This window comes from Euleptes europaea, chromosome 5 (assembly GCF_029931775.1).
Source record: "Euleptes europaea isolate rEulEur1 chromosome 5, rEulEur1.hap1, whole genome shotgun sequence".
Classification (NCBI taxonomy): domain Eukaryota; kingdom Metazoa; phylum Chordata; class Lepidosauria; order Squamata; family Sphaerodactylidae; genus Euleptes; species Euleptes europaea.
In genome coordinates this window covers 21025448-21048544 of record NC_079316.1, presented here as the reverse complement: position 1 = coordinate 21048544, position 23097 = coordinate 21025448, and the positions used below count along the sequence as shown (strand labels likewise).

Sequence of the window (23097 nt, the reverse complement as noted above, 5' to 3'; positions counted from 1 at the left end):
CAGGACAATTAAAGGCTGTGTCTGATTTATTTCTTGTGCTGGTTAAGATGCCAAAGCTGTTGCAAGTGTTTTTGCCTCCGAGTGAAAGGGGGAAGGTTGAGCAACAAGGCAGAAAGGTAGTTGTCCCCCCACCCCCACACACACACCTTTCTTTCTCTTTTAGTGAAACAATGAAACCTCACTTTGATTTAAAGACTGGCCAGTAATGCCTTGTAAGACACGGGTGATGCTGCTAGATTCTTCCAAAGGTCGCTCTTAAATGGGAGGGCGATGGCTGGCTTCCAGGTCCTCTGGCAAAACGCAACATCAAATTTATAGTCAGGCCTGGTGTTGCAAAGTGATGGAGAGCCAGCGTGGCGTAGTGGTAAGGAGCGGTGGTTTGGAGTGGTGGACGCTGATCTGGAGAACCGGGTTTGATTCCCCACTCCTCCACATGAGCGGCAGAGGCTAATCTGGCGAACTGGATTTGTTTCCCCACTCCTACACATAAAGCCAGCTGGGTGACGTTGGGCTAGTCACACTCTCTCAACCCCACCCACCTCACAGGGTATCTGTTGTGGGGAGGGGAAGGGAAGGTGATTGTAAACCGGTTTGATTCTCCCTTAAGTGGCAGAGAAAGTCGGCATATAAAAACCAACTCTTTTTCTTCTTCATATATCTTGGACTGTGGGGAATGATGGGTTGCAGTGCTGTGTTTGGCGATAGCCACACAACCCTCACAATGTCTGTTTCTGGTCTTATTTCTTTTCTTGGATTACAAGAAGAAGAAGAGTTGGCTTTTATACCCTGCTTTTTTTTGCCTTTAATGTGTCCCAAAGCAGCCTACAATCATCTTCCCTTCCCCTCCCCGCAACAGACACCTTGATAGAGTTCTGAGAGAACTGTGACTATCCCAAGGTCACCCAGCAGGCTTAAGGTGGAGGAGTGGGGAAACAAACCTGGCTTACCAAATTAGAGTCCACCACTCTTAACCACTACACCATGCTAGTTAACTTCTAAAAATGAAAATGCTGGGCTTGTGTTCTCTTTGAGTTTGAACCTTCTGACTTGGAAGCTGCTGCCTCTTAACTAACCCAAGGTATGTTGAGATAAATTGTGGTTACTCAAAAGTGAGGAAAGTATATTTAGTTAGGCATTTTTTACTCTGTTTTTTTCCTAGGAGGGGGGAGTTAAGAACATAAGAAAGGCCATGCTGGAACAGACCGTAGGAGTAGCGAACTCTAATTTGTAGTACCAGATTGGATTCCCCACTCCTCCACATTCAGCCTGCTGGGTGACCTTGGGCTACTCACAGTTCTCAGAACTCTCTCATCCCCACTTACCTCACAGGGTGTTTGTTGTGGGGAGGGGAAGGGAAGGTGATTGTAAGCTGGGTTGATTCCTTAAGTGGTAGAGAAAGTCAGCATATAAACACCAACTCTTCTTTTGAGCCCAAATCTTGGTGCAACCTTTCCTGACCCTTTTGTGGTTGTGCTGAATTTGGATAACTCGATTAGATGCAGGCATACCTCGTTTTATTGTGCTTCGCTTTATTGCGCTTTGCCGATGTTGTGTTTTCGAGCAATTGTTATCGGCACCATTTTTCCAGTCGCATGTGGTCACGTCATGTCTCTGTGTCACCTTTCGGTAATTCTCACAACATTTCAAACGTTTTCATTATTATTACAGTACATTGTTTTTTAGATATAATGCTGTTGCATACTTAATAGACTACATTATAGCGTAAATGTAACTTTTATATGCACTTGAAAACCCAAAAAAATCATTGTGACTCGTTTTATTGCGATATTCGCTTAATGGCGGTGGTCTGGAACCAAATCTGCATTATCTCCGAGGTATGCTTGTGTTTGGTAAGAACACAAAGAAGACTTGTCTTGATCCCCTTTTTCCTGTAGACCTTGGAGAGAAGCCCAATAAAATCTCAGCTTGTTGAGTGCAATTCTTCCAGTTATAGAAGAAGAAGAAAAACCTCCTGATTTTCTGGAGAGTTTTCTTACCGAACAGCAAATAAACAAGCCTGTCAGACTGGCTGTGGGGCTCTGTGAGGCTTTTCAGTTTACACAGAGACGTTCTGAAAAAAGGGGAAGCCGGTGCATGGCCTATCATGTGAATGATTCCATTCTTTGCTTTAAAATAAAATTAGTGGGTGTTGCAATACGTTATCCTGTCAGTCACAGTCAGCAAGCAAATACGTGTGTATGACTTGAAAGGATGGCCTCATCCGAAGTACATTTCCTTTTTGTTTTCCTTGAATGGAGTTCTAATGAACGTGACGCATCCTTTGAAGCCTTGTGATTTGGGCTTTGTGGTTCATTCTCTCCCCCTCTCTCTCCGCGGCCTGTCAGGGTAACTGTTATGGACAAGGCTGCTGTTGGGTTTTGTAATTGTCAGAATGGAGCAGTCTGCGATCGCACAACTGGAGTGTGCGTTTGCGCGAAGGGGTGGAGAGGACCACTCTAAAATTGTATGTTGATTGGTGGTCCCCAGTTTTAGCTGAGTTGTTCACTTACATTGACCAAGAAGCCCAAATTCCTCAAGACTGGGGCATGGGCACAATGTGTGTGTGTGTGTGTTAAGTGCCATCAAGTCCCTTCCAACTCATGGCGACCCTATCAATCAATGTCTTCCAAAACGTCCTATCTTTGCTTGCTCAGCAAGCAACAGCCTTGCTCAGGTCTTGCAAATTGAGAGCCTTGGCTTTCTTTATAAATTCAATCCGTCTCATGTTGGGTCTTCCTCTTTTCCTGCTGCCTTCAACTTTTCCTAGCATGGTTGTCTTTTCCAGTGACTCTTGTCTCCTCATAATGTGACCAAAGTACGATAGCCTCAGTTTAGACATTTTAGCTTCTTGGGTCAGTTCAGGCTTAATTTGATCTATAACCCACTGATTTGTTTGTTTGTTTTTTGGCAGTCCACAGTATCCGTAACCACAGTGTAATACACAATATGGCCATAATAGTCCCTATCTTTAAGAAGGGCTGCAAAATGGACCCATCCAATTACAGTTGGTAGCAAATGAAGCAGGAGCCCATTTATTCCTAAATACAATCCACAGCGAGAATGGTTCACAATTTTTTTTTCTATGGCACTGATGGAGATGATGGGCCAATTCATACCTACCTGGTGTGGGAATATCTTCCATGGTTTTAGGATCCTATGTTTCATTGGTTACCACTCTTTGGCAACAGTTGCTGGGAGGGGGTCATGATTTTGGGAATCGTTTTGGGCTTCCGGGTGAGGAGGAAGCCAAGAAAATGACTGCACTGCATCCCACTCATGGGTTAAAACCATCTTGCTGTATTCCTAGTCTTCAACACCAGTTGAATAAAATGTTTTGCTTCACTTACTGATGACAGCTAGATATGGAATCTGGGGTGCATCCGGAGGAAGAGAATTCCAGACTTCAGGAGAAGAGAGACCATAAAGAGATTCTTCCTCCTGGGCAATTTCATTTACATTTTATTTTGTCGCCCTTTTTAAGATTTTACTATCACACCTATCAAGAAACCAAAACATAGTCCCCATTATACTTTTTATTAGGAGCAACCAAATGGCGGGTAGTGGACCAAGAGTCTACCAACAGCATGTATTGAGAATATGATCCTACATGCAATCTTCCCAGTATGCGCAGTCAACATGTTATGTGAATGGGGCAATGCACATACTTACCATGTGTGTGTACAGCTTCGATATGCATGAATGTGAAAAATCATCAAGTCAGCTTGTATATATCAGAGTTGTGCTCCCATTCTCACAACATGGCAACCATGAAACACCTTTCTGTTTCAATATAGAGTGTGAAACTGGAAAATACGGAGAGCAGTGTCAGCAGAACTGCAGCTGCAGCAACGGTGGAATTTGTGACCATCGCTCAGGGAAATGCTCTTGTCGTCCAGGGTGGCTTGGAGACCATTGCAATACTGGTAAGAAATACGCTTTCAGTGCCTTTAACTTTCTAAAGTATGTCAGGATAAAACTGTGTTTGTGCTTCTTCTTGCAATGGAACAACACTTCTGCAATAATGTAACTGTATGTTGTAAAGATTTTGGACAGTCCTGCAACTCTGCCCTAGCCTAGTCTCGAGATGACCTCAGCACACTTTTAAAAATGAGTGAACACTATAATTGCAATGCGAATAAGAATAACAAAAAGCGAATATGGCAAAATTGGTAGTAAAAAAAGTAGCATTAAAAATTAGTAAAAGAATGTATCACTAAAATTACTACGGCGTGAAACTTCGCACGGTTCTGAAAGAATGAATATTCGGCTTTAATTGAAAAACACTGCATCATCAGTGAAGTTCGGTTTATATAGCAACACAAAACATACAGAACAAATGAATAGTAGTTCTTTGGTTAAAATGAAAGCATGGTATTACCAGTACATTATCAGTGCAAATTTGCCCCTGAATACAGTTTATGGGGAGTAAGGCCCATTGAACACAGTAGCGCTTGCTTCCAGTCATCTGCCTAGTGTCAGCATTAATATCAATTATGCTGGAGTGTTTCTACTGATTTTAATAGTACAAAAGAGCAGACTGGGCAGTTGAGAGCCAGCATGGTGTAGTGGTTAAGAGTGGTGGTTTGGAGTGGTGGACTCTCATCTCAAGAACCAGGTTTGATTCCCCACTCCTCCACATGAGCGGCGGAGGCTAATCTGGCGAACCGGGTTGGTTTCCCCACTCCTACACTTGAAGTCAGATGGGTGACCTTGGGCTAGTCTCAGCTCTCTTAGAGCTCTCTCAGCCCCACCTACCACACAGGGTGTCTGTTGTGGGGAGGGGAAGGGAAAAGGTGATTGTAAGCTGGTTCGATTCTTCCTTTAGAGAAAGTCGACATAGAAAAACCAATTCTTCTTCTTCCTCTTCTTGAAAGGGCCCCACCCTCTCCCCAAAAGGAGGGCTAGTCATGCAAGGCTGTGATTGGCTGCCTTCCTCAGCTCATCCTTGCCTGACCAGCCCCCTTAGTGATTGCCTTCAGTCAGCACAGCTATGGGCAGTCAACAGTGGAGCAGGCCAGAAATGACAGTCCAGGCAGGGGTCAGCAATGCCAGGCACTGTGCCACCTGCCTTTGCCTGGCAGGGTTCTCACAAGCCTGATTACCTCCTGGCCTGGACAGGGTGGCTTAGAAGAGACCTTTCCCAGGCTACCTGTCCACTGGGAATTTTCCTGTCTGCTATAATGGGCAATCTGCTGTTGATGGGACTTCAATAAAATTTTGTCTAAGTCATTTTAGGGTTTCCATCGTACCATATTATATTAATTACTGATTCAGATTATTTGGTTCATAACACTTTGCTATCCTTTCAGGTCTGGTGATTCCTTTCTTCCTTTTTTCTCCTTTCAAGGTATGTCTTCTTTCTGTCTCTTCAAATCTGTCATCTAACTCAGTGGTTCCCAATCTTTTTGAGTGTGAGGACCCCTTTTAACATCAAACTTTTTTTTTTGCAGACCCTCACGTTACATTTTGCATTGTACCTCTGCATCCTTATTCCCATCTTTGCAACACCCCTCCCACCTTCTTAATGGGATATAAAGACTCAGGGATCTCAGTTCCTACTCGTATCTGATGAAGAGAGCTTTGACTTTTGAGATCTTATACCCCCCCCAAAATCTTCTTAGTCTCTAAGGTGCTACTGGACTCAAATCCAGCTCTTCTACTACAGACCAACATGGCTACCCTCTGAAACTTTCAGGGACGCTCTGGGCTGATCATGCATTAAGCAGGGGGTTGGACTAAATGGCCTGTATGGTCCCTTCCAACTCTGATTCTATGAAACCACATGATAGTAGTTATACTATTAATATCCGTTGACTAAGAAAACACATAATGGCAAATGTTACTATGAATTCAGTAACGCTTTTGAATGAATTTATATTTCATTAATCACAACAGCATCTACATATATTTGAAAAACAGTAGCGCATGAACACATGAAGCTGCCTTCTACTGAATCAGACCCTTGGTCCATCAAAGTCAGTATTGTCTACTCAGACCGGCAGCAGCTCTCCAGGGTCTCAGGCTGAGGTCTTTCACATCACCTACTTGCCTAGTCCCTTTAACTGGAGATGCCGGGGATTGAACCTGGGACCTTCTGCATGCTAAGCAGAGGCTCTACACTGAGCCACAGCATCAGGAGAGCCAGCATGTTTTAGTGGTTAAAGTGTCGAACTAGGAAACCCAGGTTTGAATCCCCACTCTACGATGGAAGCTTGCTAGGTGACCCTGGGCCAGTCACACATTCAGCCTAACCTACATCACAGGGTTGTTGTGAGGATAAAACAGAGAAGAGGAGAATGATGTAACCTGCTTTGGGTCCCCATTGGGGAGAACGGTGCAATATAAACAAAATAAATAAACATCGTACATATATTTTTATTTTATTTAATTAATTCATTTGTACCCTGATTTCTTCCCCGTGGGGGTCCATTGTTCTCGCCTCCGTTTTATCCTCACAACAACCCTGTGGCGTAGGTCATCCAGCGAGCTTCCATGGCACGAGTGAGGATTCGAACCCGGGACTCTCAGATCCTAGTCCAACTTTCTTAACCTCTACACCACACTGGTTCTCATATACACGTGCAAGACATATTTATTCAGTCTACAGAAAGTAAGTTTGCTTATTTATTATACTGAATCATTTAATAGGTGGCTGGTGCTATTTGCAACTTTCAGAGACTGGTCGGAGGGTCTGGTCAGAGGGTAGATGGTACTCACCAACAAGTTGGGACAGTATAAGAAAGCGTCATAGGTTTGTATAGTTTCGAGTTTTTGGTGAGGGTGCCTAGAATGACCCCTTTTTCTTATGCAGTTATCAGTTAGTCTATACTCAGAGGAATTTACTTGGTTGTCCAATGAGCTTTCAGTCCTTGACAGAACAATTGGTGGATGCTTATTTATTTATTTGGATGTTAACTCTGCTTTTCGACTGAAAAAGCTGGCTCACAAAGCAGCTGACAGGTATCAGAATCTGACACAAATAATGATTAAAGTGCAATATAGAATGTTCCTGGTGGAGAGAATTCTCAATTGTGCTGGATCCAGGCATGATCTATGGATGCCTGGCTGTTTCCTGCCTTGGCATGGCTTTCGCAATGGCACTCGGGTTGGAAGAAAGGGGACCTAATGTCCAGAATACGCTGTCAGATCTCTGGTCGCATGTGTTGAGCCGCAAGTCTTTTCCACAGCTGATAACATGATTACTGATCTGGACGGCAAAATAAATGAGAAGTCCAGTGGCACCTTAACAAGTAACAAAATGTATTTCAACATAAGCTTTCTTGAGTCAGAGCTTACTTCACTGTGGGGAGGGGAGCGACCTCTCCTCTCCCACACTTACCAGGCTACCCTGGGGTGGTTGAGAGGAAGACATCACATCCTGATGAAGCTCCTGGGCCCCAGCTGGTAGATGAAGCCCAGCCAGCAGCTAGATGGACACAGAGTTGGGGGGCGTGGCCACCACAGAGGTGAGTCCAGGAGGAAGGCACAGGTGGGGGAAGGTGGTAACCAACCTAAGCTGGATGGATTCACAGACCCCTTGCAATAATTCCACACCCCACCAGGGGTCCCCAGCCCACAGGTTGGGAACCACTGGTTTTCCTTTATGCCCTCTTTCTAACTTAGTAGGTAATTGGGCACTTGACTTCATTTCCCATCCCTGACATAGACCCTGAGTAGTTCACAAGTAGATCAAATGCTTCACACAGCCTGATGTTTATGTCCCTCCCTTGCATTTTTTCCCTAAACCAAAAGATTTTAGCCCTTCATCACAGGTACCTCATTCTTACCTTCTTGATAAGTCTTCTTATTACTTTTCCAGCTCCGTTGTGGCAAAGGGCAGATCTGGCTGATGCTACTAAGCATACTTGTTGTTCTGATGGAGATTATTTTGGGTTTTTTCCCCCAGCTTGTTTGCCTGGCTTCTATGGTAGGAACTGCACCGAGCACTGCAAATGTCCTTCTGGCACCCCTTGTAACCACGTGACTGGAGAGTGTGGTTGCCTTCCGGGTTTTGTGGGCAGTGGCTGTGAAAGAAGTAAGTCCGCTTATGTGGGTTGTTCTTATTTATTTTTATGGAGGAATAAAGCTAGTTCTGTGGTGTCCAAAGACTATCCTATGGGTGAATAAACCTATCCAAGCAAAACACGTGAGTCATGAGAATGTTCTGCAGTTGTAATGCCGGGAAATCATTTGGGTAAGAAATTGTGACGCAGGGTGGATAATTTCCTTAGAGGGATCTCATCCACATTTCATCATGTTATGTCTTTTCCCCCAGTTCTAAATACTTATAAACTCAGTGCCCTCACTAACCTCTCTATCTCAAAAGGAAAGTAATAAATAAATCGGGAACCTTCCACTCACGAAGCAAAACAAAACTTCTTCAGAACGTGCCTGAACTGTGCCTTCACTCTGAAAGCCACATAGTGAACTGTGTGGAGTGTTATGTGCAAAAACCATTTGGCCAAAGGGAGCAGGACATCTCCTGAGCCATAGATAGACCACACAAGGAATCACTCAGGGAATGAGCTTCTGTGGCAAGCAGCTTTTCTTCATTTGGCTTGAAGACATTTGATGTTTTTTCCCAACCAAACAATGTGATAACAAAACAGGAGATTCTATGTGTCCAGAAAAGAGGAGGATCAGCCAGCCTGGGTCTGTGGGTGTCTGGCAGGGGAAGGGAGAGCATCTCCTTGGCTTGCAGAAGGTCCCAGGTTCCATCCCCAGCATTTCTAGTTAAAAGGATCAGGTAGTGGTAGATGGTATGAAAGACCTCTATCCAAGTAGTAGGTGGTATGAAAGACCTCTGTCAAAGACCCTGGAGAGCTGCTTCTAGTCATAGTAGAATCATAGAATCATAGAGTTGGAAGGGGCCATACAGGCCATCTCATCCAAGCCCTGTTTTATGTAGGATCAGCCTAGATCATCCCTGACAAGTGCTTGTCCAGTCTCTCCTTAAAGACTGCCAGTTAGGGGATGCTCACCACTTCCCTAGGTAGCTGATTCCACTGTCGAACAACTCTTATGGGCAGAAAGGTATCAGCTGGATAGTAGGGAAAGGTTTTTTACAGTAAGAGTTGTTCGACAGTGGAATCAGCTACCTAGGGAGGTGGTGAGCTCCCCCTCACTGGCAGCCTTTAAGCAGAGGCTGGACAAGCACTTGTCAGAGAAGCTCTAGGCTGATCCTGCATTGAGCAGGGGGTTGGACTAGATGGCCTGTATGGCCCCTTCCAACTCTATGATTCTATGATTCTAATTGATGCCTGTGTCAGATGAGGATTGTTATGTATTACCAGTCATCTCAAGTGATGAGACTTCAGGCAACTTTTTAAAAAATTAATTGATATTTTTATATTTCTGCTCTGCAGTACGCACACAAGTTGGCCTCCAACAATGGTGATGGAAACTGCCATCAAAATCATAGCTGACATACAGTAACCATGGAGGGTTTTCAAGGCAAGAGACTAGCAGAGGTGGTTTGCCATTGCCTTCCTCTGCATAGCGACCCTGGTATTCCTTGGTGGTCTCCCATCGAAGTACTAACCAGGACCGACCCTGCTGAGCATTCAAGATCTGAGGAGATCAGGCTAGCCTGGGCCATCCAGGTCAGGGCAGCGTCCATCAGCTCCTAGAACATTGTCACGCCCCGGGCTCGGAAGCGCGGAGCCAAGGGGGGTGGCTTGAGTGTCTACTCGAGGTTGTGGTGTTTCTTTGGCCTCAGACCACTCAGCCGGGGAATCTGAGTTTCCCTCCCCATTTGAGTCTGCCAGGATTTTGGGCTACAGCTCTCTAGCCCGTCCTAGCCAGCCATCCTCCTCGGCCTCCACACCACAACCCCCTTTTAAGCCTCTCCTCCCCTCTTAGCCCCGCCCTCCCGAGACCATATAGGCTGGGCTTTTCCTCTCCTTCCGGGATCCGCCTATTGGAGGAGTTCGCCTGGTAACTCCCGTCGGCCCCTCTGAGCGGTCCTCGGCCTGCAAGGGAAAGAGGGGGGCCGTTTGAAGAGCCAGCCTGTCGAGCCGGCTCTTGGGTCTTAAGGCCCTCGCAGCTTTCCTGTCCGGCCTCTCCTCCCGGCTTCTTCCTCCCCCTCCCTCGCTCTCCAACCCCCCTCTCTGTCCTGCCCCCGTTCTGCCGGGCTCTTGGGGCCTCCCGTCCCTCCTGGGCCCCAGGTAAGCTGGTTCGGGGCTGGGGGGGGCGCCAAGATGGGGTCGAGTTTGCACCGTCTCGCGGCTCCCTCGGCTTCCCCACGAGCGGTGGGGTGGGGGCCGAGCCTGCGCCGTCCCGCGGCTCCCCCGGCCTCCCGGCGAGCGGCGGGGTGGTGGCCGAGCCTGCGCCATCCCGCGACTCCCCCGGCTTCCCCGCGAGCGGTGGGATGGAGCCCGAGCCCGCGCCGGCCCGCGGCTCTCCCGGCCTCCCGGCGAGCGGTGGGGTGGGGGCCGAGCCTGCGCCGGCCCGCGGCTCCCCCGGCTTCCCCGCGAGCGGCGGGGTGGAGCCCGAGCCCGCGCCGGCCCGCGGCTCTCCCGGCCTCCCGGCGAGCGGTGGGGTGGGGGCCGAGTCCGCGCCGCCCGGGGACGGGCTGGGCGCAGGACAAACATAATTTATAATAAAGAACACATGGTTATTAAAAGAACAATAGAAGACATAACACATCCCTGAAGTCCTTACATTGCACAGGCAGTTGTAGGTGTGAACCAGCTCTTAAGAAACCCTGCTGTGACGTGTTTCTGGGAATTAAATGTTGACTGTGTGTTCGTGGTGGGAAGCACCCTGCGTACCATGAACCACAAGCTTAGGTGAGGGCCCACAAGACAAGGGAGAGATCCAAGAACAAAACTATTTAAGCCTCTGAAGCTGTCTTTAAGGTTTCGGGCGTCTGCCATGCATACGTAGGGGGGATTCTCCTGCGTTTATTGCTTTAGTTGATTTTCCTTGACATCAGCCTATGACTTTCTCTAAGTGACAAGAAAATTGCAACTGGCCCTTGACAGTCGGGCACAAATTGACTCGAACAAAACAAAACTGCAAAGTAATTCCCGAGCAAACGTAATAAACCCCAAGTCCCAGAGGGCAGCATTCTTCTGCAGGCAGTGGTCTTATTGAATAAATGCTACCCCCGCTCTTTGTTTGAGCACTGTGTTTACCAAGACAAATGTAATTCATCGGTTTACATTTCCTCTTCCCTCAGCTTGTCTGCCAGGCACATACGGGGAGAACTGTAACCAAGTGTGTCAGTGTTCTGGCAAGAATGAAGAGTGCCACCATGTCACGGGGCGGTGCGGCTGCTTGCCAGGTTACTACGGAATCCGCTGTGGCCTCAGTAAGTGTCTTTTCTGCTTCATCGCTGTCTCTGTTAAGCGTTTGGCCGATGGGTTACTATTCCAGGATTCTGGCGCCTATGGTTTTAACGGAAGCTTCGTCTTTCATGGGTCTCGACGATCGTGGAACTTTCCATAGTGATGCAAAGCAGGGTTTTTTGTTTTTGTTTAGACACGTACTTAGTGCTTGGGCTTCTTTTGGTCATATATTTATATTTTAGTACACGTACTTGCAGTTTATTTGATGTACAATGTGTTGGATATATTAGATTTGTTAATTTTTGTTATCATGTTTAAGACCTTGATACCCTGAAAAGAATATTTGGTCTCAAAGCCTTCTTTGCTCACCAGTGGCTGTTTTTGATTCAATTAGCATTTTACTACTTTGCGATGTCCCTAGGCGCCAGCTACAATCATAAGAACGAAAGAAAAGCCACATGCTGGATCAGACCAAGGCCCATCAAGTCCCAGTGGCCAACCAGGTGCCTCTAGGAAGCCCACAAACAAGACAACTGCAGCATTATCCTGCCTGCGTTCCACTAGCACCTAATATAATAGGCATGCTCCTCTGATCCTGGAGAGAATTGTTGTGCATCATGACTAGTATCCATTTTGACTAGAAGCCATGGATAACCCTATCTTCCGTGAACATGCCCACTCCCCTCTTAAAGCCTTCAAAGTTGGCAGCCATCACCACATCCTGGGGCCGGGAGTTCCACAATTTAACTAGGTTGTCAGGCAGCCATCTGTCGGCTATCCCACCACTTAGGGTGGCCCGCCTGGCATTGATCAGAGCCTGGGCCTTTTCCGTTCTCACTCCTGCTCTGCAGAGATCCCTAACATGGAGCCCTCCAACACTTTTAATAGTGCCTGCTAAGTGTTTTTGGAAAAAAACAAACACCAGATGGGACTTTGCCCATCAAGGCTTCTCATTGGCCACTGGAGATTTGACTGGCTATGCAGGGTTTTTTTTGTTTTTTTTTTAAACTTATTTTTGCACCAACTACCACAACCCAAGGATCTCCACTGTGTGACGGAAGCTGCGGCAGCCATTTTGTGACTGGCTCTACCTCCTGTGGCAGCCATTTTGTGGCTGCACCCACCACGCTGTGTGAGAATTCCAAATATGCCTTCAGGTCAGAAAGGGTTGGGGACCCCTGTACTAGATATTCAGAAATACTTTTAAAAAAATGTATCTAGGCAACCAGGAGGGATAGAAATTTACAGACTGGGATTATCGGGGTTAATAGCAAAAGGTGTACAGGATTTAAAAGAGCTGGAATTTGCCAAGCCCTAGCTCAGTATTTATGTGTATATTTATACTCTGTGTATCCTTGATCACTTTAAGATGCTCTAAGCCACACTAAACCTGTGGGACAAGGTGGGATATAAATTTAAATATAAGAACTGATTTAAAGCCGGTAGAATTTATTGCAAAGCACATTTTGGCCAAAGGAAAGACTCATTTCCAATTATCCATTAACAGTTTTTATTAGTACTAAAAGCATTAATTGGTGGGTTGGAGCAATTAATCAATCAGTTTATTTACCGCTGACTTTAAAAGGTGTATTTTTTTTGTGGGGGGGGGGGAAGCATTGTAATTTATTATATTCCCTGTAAAAGAGTGTTTCAGTACAGATGGCTGTATGGAAAACAAGCTGGGTGCATCTTCTTAAATTAGGCAGTTTCCATGCATTCTTCTTCCTGGGTTAATCCTAGTGCAATCCTAAGCATAATTACACCTTTCTAAGACCATTTACACTTCTTAGGGCTGCACCCTACCTTTTATTTACTTCAATGTGAATAGAAATGCCACATCAAAAGAATTTTGATAAGCTTCTTGGGAGTTTTGTTTATCTCTAAGGACTCCATCACCTGCCTCTGATATACCTCTCTACATGTCCCCTACACACACACATCCTGTACATAGAACACAGCTCAAGGATCTCCATCCATTCCATTTTGTTTTTGAGCAAGGGTGGATCATAGCAAAAAGATGAAGCTACGTTATGTTTCTCACATTATTTCTGAGATTTTTGTTCTGGCCTTCCTCCAGGGAGCTCAGGGTAGCAAACCTGGACCCCCACCCTCTCATTTCATAGACACAACAGTCTACCCAGTGAGCCAGGGTGGTGGAGTGGTTAAGAATGGTGGTTTGGAGCGGTGGCCTCTGATCTGGAGAACCGGGTTTGATTCCCCACTCCTCCACATGAGCAGTGGATGCTAATCTGCTGAACTGAATTTGTTTCCCCACTCCTCCACATAAAGCCAGCTGGGTAACCTTGGGCTAGGCACACTCCCTCAGCCCCACCTGCCTCACAGGGTGTCTGTTGTGGGAAGGGGAAGGGGATTGTAAGCCGGTTTGGGTCTTCCTTAAGTGGTAGAGAAAGTCGGCATATAAAAACCAACTCTTCTTCACAGCAGAGTGGGGATTTGAACTTCGGTCTCCCCAATCATAGTATGACACTCTAACCACTACACCACATTGACTCCTAATGTTGTATTTGTGGTGCCACTGAATTTCTCTTGAAGTGAAATGTAGGGCAAATTTTGGCCAAGCAAGTGTAGGGGTTTTAAGCGCAGTCAAAAGAATTTTAGTAAGATGAACAAAATTTCCTCAGTGGTCTCACATCTCTCAACCATCGTTTATTAGTTAAATGGAAAATTTAATACATTCTTGGCTGGCCAAAATTTGTAGTTTGTGAAGCATGAACTGGGGGGGTGATCATCTAGTCTTTCTACACTTGGAAGGCAGCAAGCATTTCTTGCTGCCTGTTGAATGCCTCTAAAACTCAGCACATTGTGTGCGTGTGTTTTGCCGTCAAGTCACAGCTGACTTATGGTGATCTTGTGGGGTTTTCAAGGCAAGAGACTTTCAGAGGTGGCTTGCCATTGCCTACCTCCATGGTCCTGGTATTCCTTGGAGCTCTCCCATCCAAATACTCACCAGGTTAGGGTTGAGAGTATGGGGATTCAAAACTGGGTTTCCCAGATCCTAGTCCAACACCTTAACCACTACGCCACGCTGACTCTCCAGCCAATTTTAGAGGGGCTTAATTGTGCAGGCTCAGGCAGATTTTGAATGTGGGATCGCCCTGTTCAGTTGGGTATTTCTCCCCATAGTGTTAGGAATTTATTGATTTGAATGTATAAGTCTTAAAGGTGGAGGATGGGGAGGAAGCACCAGGGAGGAAATCTTGAGAGGAAAATACTGCCTGAAGGAGGCAGTGGTGTATATTATGTTGCACCACACACACCTTGAGAAAGGGCTGTAAAAAAAAAAAACTTGTTGTCAGTTTTTACTCTTTGTGACACTGCAGTTTTATAGGACCAGTTCCCTGCATGCTCTCTATTTTCAACCCTTTTACACTGACCCCCAAATAGTCCCCCCAAATCTCGTAATTTTAAACTGAGTACAAGTGGTAGTTATAAAAAAAGGAGATGCAGTAATTGACATTATACCTATACACCACGAGAGCCAGCATGGTGTAGTGGTTAAGAGCAGTGGTTTGGAGCGGTGGACTCTGATCTGGAGAACTGGGTTTGATTCCCCACTCCTCCACATGAGTGGCGGAGGCTAATCTGGTGACCTGGATTTGTTTCCCCACTCCTACACTTAAAGCCAGCTGGGTGACCTTGGGCTAGACACACTCTCTCAGCCTCACCTACCTCACAGGGTGTCTGTTGTGGGGAGGGGAAGGGAAGGTGATTGTAAGCCGGTTTGATCCTCCCTTAAGTGGGAGAGAAAGTAGGCATATAAAAACCAACTCTTCTTCTTCTGATCACAGAGGCTGCCATAAATTGCACAGGACAATCAGGTTAATTTAAAATTAATTGTTATCCTAGACTGAGGAATGGATTCTTAATTTCAGTACTACCATCTGGCTGAGCGTTCCTTAATAATTACTTTTTAAAAAATCTACAGACTTAATAATGACTTCCGTAAAATTGTTTGTGGGCTGGAGCTATGCGGTGACTGACAGGGAAATGCAGTGATGTTTCTCGGAAAAGAGGGAGGTAATCATCTTTATTTCCAGCTTTTAATTTTGTATTTGTTATATGCACTTCATATCCTCTCATAGGAATAATAGTGAAATGCCTCCTGTTCCTTTCTAGCCTAGATCTTGGCAGACTCTTGTTTTGCATTCTGCATGGGTCGTGCGCAGCAGACTCCCAAGGGTGGATTTTTTTTTCTTAATCTGCTGTATTCTTTTAGCAGTGAAACATGAATAACACAAAATTTGGGCCCAGCATTAATGACAGTGAGGCAGTTCATCATCATCATTTCCTTATTGGCATACAAACACAATTCAGAAGGTTACAAAAGGAATGGAAATGTTAAAAGGTGCCCTTTATAATATGGTTAAAAGGCGGTTACATTAGGAAACACAGTTTGTTGATCCTGCCATCTAATTAGCTGTTTGGCGGGCTTTTAAAACAAACTTTAAAAACTGTGCCACTGTCTCCAATATTTGGGGCGAACGATTGTTCAATAAATAAAGAGCGTTAAAAGAATCTGAGACATTCTGGGCGAAAACACACGGTCGCTTTAGCCTCCTTTATTCCCTGTTTCAGCCAGGATTCAGCCAGGATCGAACGCACGTTCGGTGAAAACGCATGCGTTCGATCCTGGCTGAAACAGAGAATAAAGGAGGCTAAAGCGACCATGCGTTTTTGCCCTCAGTCTGTTTACCAGCAGGAGGCTTAATAGTTCATTACGAGATTCTGTGTAGAAACAGCAATGAAATAAAACGTGAGCAAGTGTTTCTATACAATTATTGTTATACGGGCAGGCCCTGTCAGACAGAGGAATTTTCCGAAATCCAGTGAGGCAGTTCATACATGCATGTACTCCATGTGCTTCCTCCAATGGCTTTGAGGCTGATTACTGAATGTGCTGCCTCAACTGAAAGGCATTGTGCTAAGGTGAAGCAAAATCCTGGTTTGGCCTGTGACAATCAGGGGAGGGACGGTATCTCAATGATATAACATCTGCTTGGCATCCAGAAGGTCTCAGGTTCAATCCCTGGCACCTCTAGTTAAAAGGATCAGATAAGTAGGTGGTGTGAAAGGTTTCTGTCTGAAACCCTGGAGAGCCGCTGTCAGTCTGAGTAGTCAATATGGACCTCAATGGACTGTTACCCTGTTTTAAAAGCCTGCCAAACTGTTAATTAAATGGCAATATCAACAATATCAGTGCTATTTGATGTAACTGTCTTTTAATTATGCCATAAAGAGCACTTTTTAATATCTCCATTCCTTTTGTACCCTTTGCGTATTATGTTTTTATGCCATTAAAGGGATGATGATGACTGTTACCCCAATCTGTGTACACATGTCAGGTGCAGTTATGTCCCTGTCCTCATAGACCAGGTCAGCGGAGCGGAGGTTCAAGATTTGGAAAAGACTAGAGCCGACCATGAGGCTGGGATAACAGGTTGTTTCCAACCCGGCTACAAAAAGTTGAGGCTGAGGGGTAACTTTTTATACCCTTTAGCCTGGGATGTGGAGGGGAAGGGGTGTGTTGGAATTGGATGATGATGATGATGATGATGATGATGATGATAATTGTAATCTTTGGAGATGTGCGAACATGCAAAACCTTTGTCTCTGTTGTGGAGGGGAGTTTTCTCCTTTCGTTTTTAGAGTGTCAAAAATATTTCCTTGAGGAGGTCTAAAAGTGAGGTATAGTTGCATCTATGGGCGGGGTATTCACCATGATTGGGGAAGGCTGGAATCTTCCTGTCCAGTCATTTAGATAGGAACAGAATTGCTGAGGTCGGTTCGTTGCTTATTGTTTTGGAAATCTGGGCCATTGGTTCAGATCAGATTAGCTGGGAGGAAGCTCCAGGGTCTTCAAGGGAATTGCCCTTGATTGGATCCTTTTCAGGGTGGGCTTATGCATCTGACTGATAGAGGAGTGGCCCTGCATTCCTATCCTCCTTAGCATGCTCCAGCACTTTTTAATGTCAGTTTAATTCAGGCTCCTTCTATCTTTCCTGGGCCAACACTTACACATGTACAGAAGAGAATCAAACCATAAAGAAAAAGGGGGTCCCCTTGGCTGAGGGACTCGGGGGCATCAGGGCTGATGGTCTGATTCAGTATAAGGCAGCTTCATGTGTGTTCAACTGATTTGTCATTGCTCATTTGCACATTGCTCATCAATTGGTAGGCATGTCAGTATGAATTACAAACGTCACTGAAAATTAGGAGGGGAAGTATGGAATCTAAATCTGTCTCGAGTCTAACACTTGGATATTAGCTGAAGAAAATACTGTATCAACAAGAGTTCTTTGTTGGCTCGAAGCATAATTCCAACCGGAGAAGAACTGGAATGCTGGAACATTAGCAGCCCAGACCAGGGATTTAAATGAGTGGAATACTGTATTGAGATAATAAATGTACTATGTGGTTTTGTAAGTGGCATTTAATGATGACAAATTCATTCATCATCCTGAATAACAGACAGACTTTCTGTAAACCAGTGCTCTGAAAGTCAAAGGTGAAAGGTCAAACAGGCACAATCTTGTTTGTCCCCTAACTTTAGGCAACATGAACAAATATATTGGAGTCCTCAGCCTTGTGGGGGCCCGAAGTAGTTTTAACCTTTTGTGTTCCCCCTCTCCACACCCCTGAAAGTTGGGAAATAGTTCAGTTTGCCAAGCAGAATCAAGCCAGGAGAAGTCTGGCTATCCTTAGTGTGCTCATTTGCTTTGGCCCAGAGCTGTGTCTAAAGCCAAAACTGCTGTCAGGCTTCAATGGGAGACTGAAATATTATTATTTATCTATCTAAAAAATGTATACGCCACCTCTCCAGAGATACGCTCAAGATAGTTTTTATCTGATCAAGATGGGTATGATTTCTATACATAATTTCTAAATGTGAGGGGGAGGAAATCATGCAAATTCCCATTTTGAGCCGTCAAACAGGAGCAGGGGACAGGGTTAAGCACCCCTTCCTCCTCCATCACCCTCCTCAAACTGACAGCCTCCTGTGGCTGCTTTTCATTTTCTTAAAGAAGTCGAGAAACTTTTTATGCCCCTTTTGGGTAAGTTCTCATCTGTCCCTCTGCAGAGCAGGAAATATATAAACCAAGTCTATATAAGGTAGCTTCCTCTGCCACAGAGGATTGTCTCTTGACTGGGGGAACCCAGAGTTTTAAAAGTGAGCCCCCCCCCCCATCAGTATTCAAAGCATTTGTGAAAATATTGCCTTAGGCGAAATGCAAAATGGACTCATATACTATCCTCCCGGACGGAACTTTCACTATGTTTAAAAACAGGTTCGATACACAAAGCCTCTCCCAAAGAGCGCGAGTTGGCCTGAGGCCAGTCAGCAAGTGGTTGGATATGGTTGGAAACCTTTCCTGGCAACCATAGCTATACTTTATAGTACTACAAAGGAGGAAAAAAGAGAGCGAAATATAAGAAATTATCCATAAAAGGTGTAGCTGGCTAGTTAGCAGATGTTTTCTGCCGCCAAGAGCAACTGGGCTTTCATGTTCCCAAATTTTGGAGTGAAGAATTGAAATAGTCTCTTGGCAGGGACCAAAGGGAGCAGATAGCCTAGCAAATAAGAATCATTTTATTTGCCCATAAATCAGCACGAGGCCATATAGGCCTGATGCACATTAGTGTTTTGACTTAAAAAACAATACAGCTAAATTTGGTGTTAAACTTCATGATGTGACTTTACCAAATCCCAATGAACATGTTGGAAAATGGTGTTTTTCATTTGCCACAGACAGGTTTTAAAGGTAGAATTGCACATTACAATTCTGTTCCATTGGATTCTTGATAGGGGACCCTGATTGCTCTTCCCGGGCTGGATGCGGTCCTGTGTTGCTAACTTGTTTCAAATTCAGATCTGTTGCTTTTAATTTAGTATTGAATTTTTCTTGTATTTTATTGTTTTATGGTGTTTTACTTGATGGTAGCCGCCCTGAGCCTGACTTCTGCTGGGAAAGCAGGATAAAAGTCCAAAAAATAGATAAAATAATATGGAGCTGCCACTGAAAATGGCAGCTCTGTGTTAATTCCTTCCCCCCAGCAATGATGTGTAGAAAGAACAAGGAAATCTACATTGTAATGTCTTCAGGATACCAGTATGTTAAACTAGATGTTAACAAAGAGGAAGAAGGAGACTTCAGCACAAAGCTTCTTTTTTGGGTGGCAGTTCTACATTCTTTATAAATTACAGTTCCTCTCTGAGACAGAGGATCTCATACCAATCTAAGAACTCTCTCTCTCTCTCTCTCTCTCTCTCTCTCTCTCTCTCTCTGTGTGTGTGTGTGTGTGTGTGTGTGTGTGTGTGTGTGTGTGTATGTATGTAAGTGCTATTGAGTCACTTCCGACTCATGGAGACCCTATGAATCAATGTCCTCCAAAATGCCCTATCGTTAACAGCCTTGCTCAGGTCTTGCAAACTGAGGGCCGTGACTTCCTTATAGAGTCAATCCATCCCATGTTAGGTCTTCTTTTCCTGCTGCCTTCAGCTTTTCCTACCATTGTCTTTTCCAGTGACTCTTGCCTTCTCATAATGTGGCCAAAGTACGATAGCCTCAGTTTAGTTATTTTTTCTTCTAGGGAGAGTCTAAGCTTGACTTTATCTAGAATCCACTTATTTGTATTTTTGGCTGTCTAAAGCAGGGCTTCTTAAACTTTTTCCACTCAGGACCCCTTTTTGCCCAATAAATTTTTACGCGACCCCGGGTATATAGTTATAAAATAGGTATACAAATCAAACATTTACTGATAATAAATCATAAAGAAACCCTTTACTGTTGCCAAATTTTTTGCGACCCCCACATTCAGTTACGTGACCCCATATGGGATTGCGACCCATAGTTTAAGAAGCTTTGGTCTAAGGTACCTCTAAAATTCTCCTCCGACACCACATTGTAAATGAACTAACTTTCTTCCTGTCAGCTTTTTTCATTGTCCAACTTTCACACCCATACTAGAGTATGAATTATCTTGAACTTGGTTGCCAGCAACACACCCTTACACCTAAGAAGCTTTTCTAGCTCCTTCATGCCTGACCTTCCCAGTCTCAATCTCCTTCTGATTTCTTGGTTGCAGTCTCCCTTTTGATGATGGAGCCAAGGAACAGAAAAATCTGTACCAATTTCAATTTATTCACCATCAACTTTACAGTTGTATAATTCCGGAGATCCTCAATTCCTCGGCAAGGCTGTCAAAGATAGGACATTTTGGAGGACATTGATTCATAGGGTCGCCATGAGTCAGAAGCAACTTGACGCACACACAATTCCTCAGTAGTCATTGTCTTCTTGGTGTTCAGCTGTAATCCTACTTTGACACTTTCTGTTTTAACTTTCATCAGTAGTTGTTTTCAAGTCTTCACTATTTTCTGCCAGTAGTGTGGTGTCATCTGCATATCTCAGATTGTTAATGTTCCTTCCAATTGGAAACCATTCTGTTTCTCCATATTCTGTCCTAACAGAAGCCTCTTGTCCAGAGTACAGGTTGCGCATCAAAACACCCATTTTTTTAAAAAAAAAACAGCCATAGCTTTTCATGAGATGTTGTGGCACACCCTTTAAAAAAAAAAAAAAAAAAAGCAGCCATCGCTTTTATGATCCACACACTCAAAAGCTTTGCTGTAATCCATGAAACACAAGCTGATTTTCTTCCGAAATTCTCTTGCATGCTCCAATAACCAACATAAATTGGCAATATGATCTCTAGTACCTCTTCCTTTTCTCAATCCAGCTTGAACATCTGGCAGTTCTCATTCAATATATGGTAACTTTCTTTGTTGTAAGATTTTGAGCATCACTTTACGTGCAGCAGTTAATGTAATGGTCCGGTAGTTGCTGCAGTGTTTGTCTCCTTTTTTCAGAATTGGAATGTTGATTGAGTGTCTCCAAACTGTGGGCCATTGTTTTGTTTTCCATATTTGTTGGCATATTCTTGTGAAGAGTTTAATGGACTGAGTTTCTGTGGCTTGGAAAAGCTCTATTGATATCCCATCTACTCTTGGTGATTTGTTTTTCCCAATTGCTCTCAGTTCAGCTTTCATTTCACTTTCTAAAATGGTAGGTTCTTCTTCAAAAGATCCTTCTCAGAAGGAATCTGTCATCTTTTCTGTATAGTTCTTCAGTGCATTGTTCCCATCGTTCCTTTATTTTGTCCTGTTCAGTTAATGTATTTCCATGTTGATCTTTCAGTGTGCCTAATCAAGCTTTATACTTCCCCTTGATTTCTTGGATCTTAAAAACCATATCTCTTGTTCTTCCTTTTTTTATTCTTCTATTTCTTTAAACTTGTTTTTTATAATAGTTCTCTTTGTCTGCACGTTTCAATTGCTGGACTGCTGCATTTAGACATCTGATTCTATTTCTATCAACTTCTACTTTTGCTTCTCATCTATCTTTAGCAAATTTAAGCATTTAATCAGTCATCCATTAAGGCTTCTTCATTTCTTTTGGCCACAGAAATAGTCTTTGTGCATTCTTCCTTGATAATTCCTCTAGTTTCAGCCCATAGTTCTTCCAGTTCCCAGTCACTTGAACTTAGTAATGGAAATCTGTTCTTTACATGGTATTTAAACTCTTCAAGAATGTTGTTTAGATTTTATTTTGGAATTATGAATGTTTTGGTGTTTTTCTTCCATTTTATTCTAATTTTCGATATTAACAATTTAAGGTCTGTACTACAGTCAGCTCTTGGTCTTGTTTTACCAGAGTGAATAAAATTTCTCTGTCTTCTGCTTCTGATTATGTAATCTGTTTGATTTCTGTTTTGGCCATCCAGTGATGTCCACTTATACAATTATCTGTTCGATTGCCTGAAACGTTTGTTGTAATAAACCACTTGTGGTCTTCACAGAATTCTATGAGTCGCTCTCCTGCTTCATTTCATGCTCCTAGCCCAAATTTCCCAACAATATTGGATTCTACTTTGTTTCCCACTTTTGTGTTTCAGTCACCTATGATTATCAGCACATCTTGCTTAGCTGTTTGATCTTTTTCCCCCCCTGGACACTTGCATAAAAGCTTTCATTGTCTTCTTCAGCATCTGTAGTTGAGATTTAAACTTGAATGATGAATATTTTGATAGGCTTTCCACAAAATCTGATTGATATTATGGATTATCTCATCATAGGGTTTTCAAGGTATGAGATGATCAGAAGTGGTTTACCATTGCCTTCTTCTGCACAGTACTAACTAGGGCTAGCTGAAGTGTCACTAGTATTGTCTGTGATAGATCCTCCACCAGTGTCACCTTCCATGATTGCTTCTGCCCAATGGTTACCCTTCAAGGATTCCTCTACCCCCATCACCAATGTCCATTTTCTTCTGCTGATGCAGCTGTTGATTCCTGAAGGGGGTGGATGCATCTTAGTCTTGTGTCTCAGCAGTAACCATTCCACCATGAGTGACTCTGCTAGGAGTTAAGCCTCTTGACAGAGTCTAAACTCCTTATGATATTGCTCTCAGCTTTGCTGACACACACAAACCCCCACACCATGTTAAGGTGTTCATCCAAGAGAGGGCTAAGAACTATACTGACAATTTATTTTTTTATTAAAACATTTATATCCTGCCTTTCCTTGTGGTTCAAGGTGGCTTACAATAAAAACACCTTTGGTTAAAACCAAAAATAAAATAGCAACCCCCAAATCTCTCCCCTGACAATTTTATACTCATACATAGAGACAGGCTGGTTCAATTATGTCTGACCCTAATAAGCCTCGGTTCTCTTGGGGGGGGGGTGTTTAGGGAATGGAGCACATGTACATTGTTTCTTCCTTCCC

General features: G+C 44.2%; 1 protein-coding gene across 1 annotated transcript in view; it reads left to right on the top strand.

Moving 5' to 3' along the window:
• Positions 1-23097, top strand: part of LOC130478222 (multiple epidermal growth factor-like domains protein 6) — a 239285-nt gene that overhangs the window by 189659 nt on the left and 26529 nt on the right. The window contains 4 exon segments of the mRNA XM_056850373.1: positions 2338-2369; positions 2371-2479; positions 3795-3923; positions 11183-11314. Of these exon segments, the coding sequence (XP_056706351.1) occupies positions 2338-2369; positions 2371-2479; positions 3795-3923; positions 11183-11314 (402 nt within the window).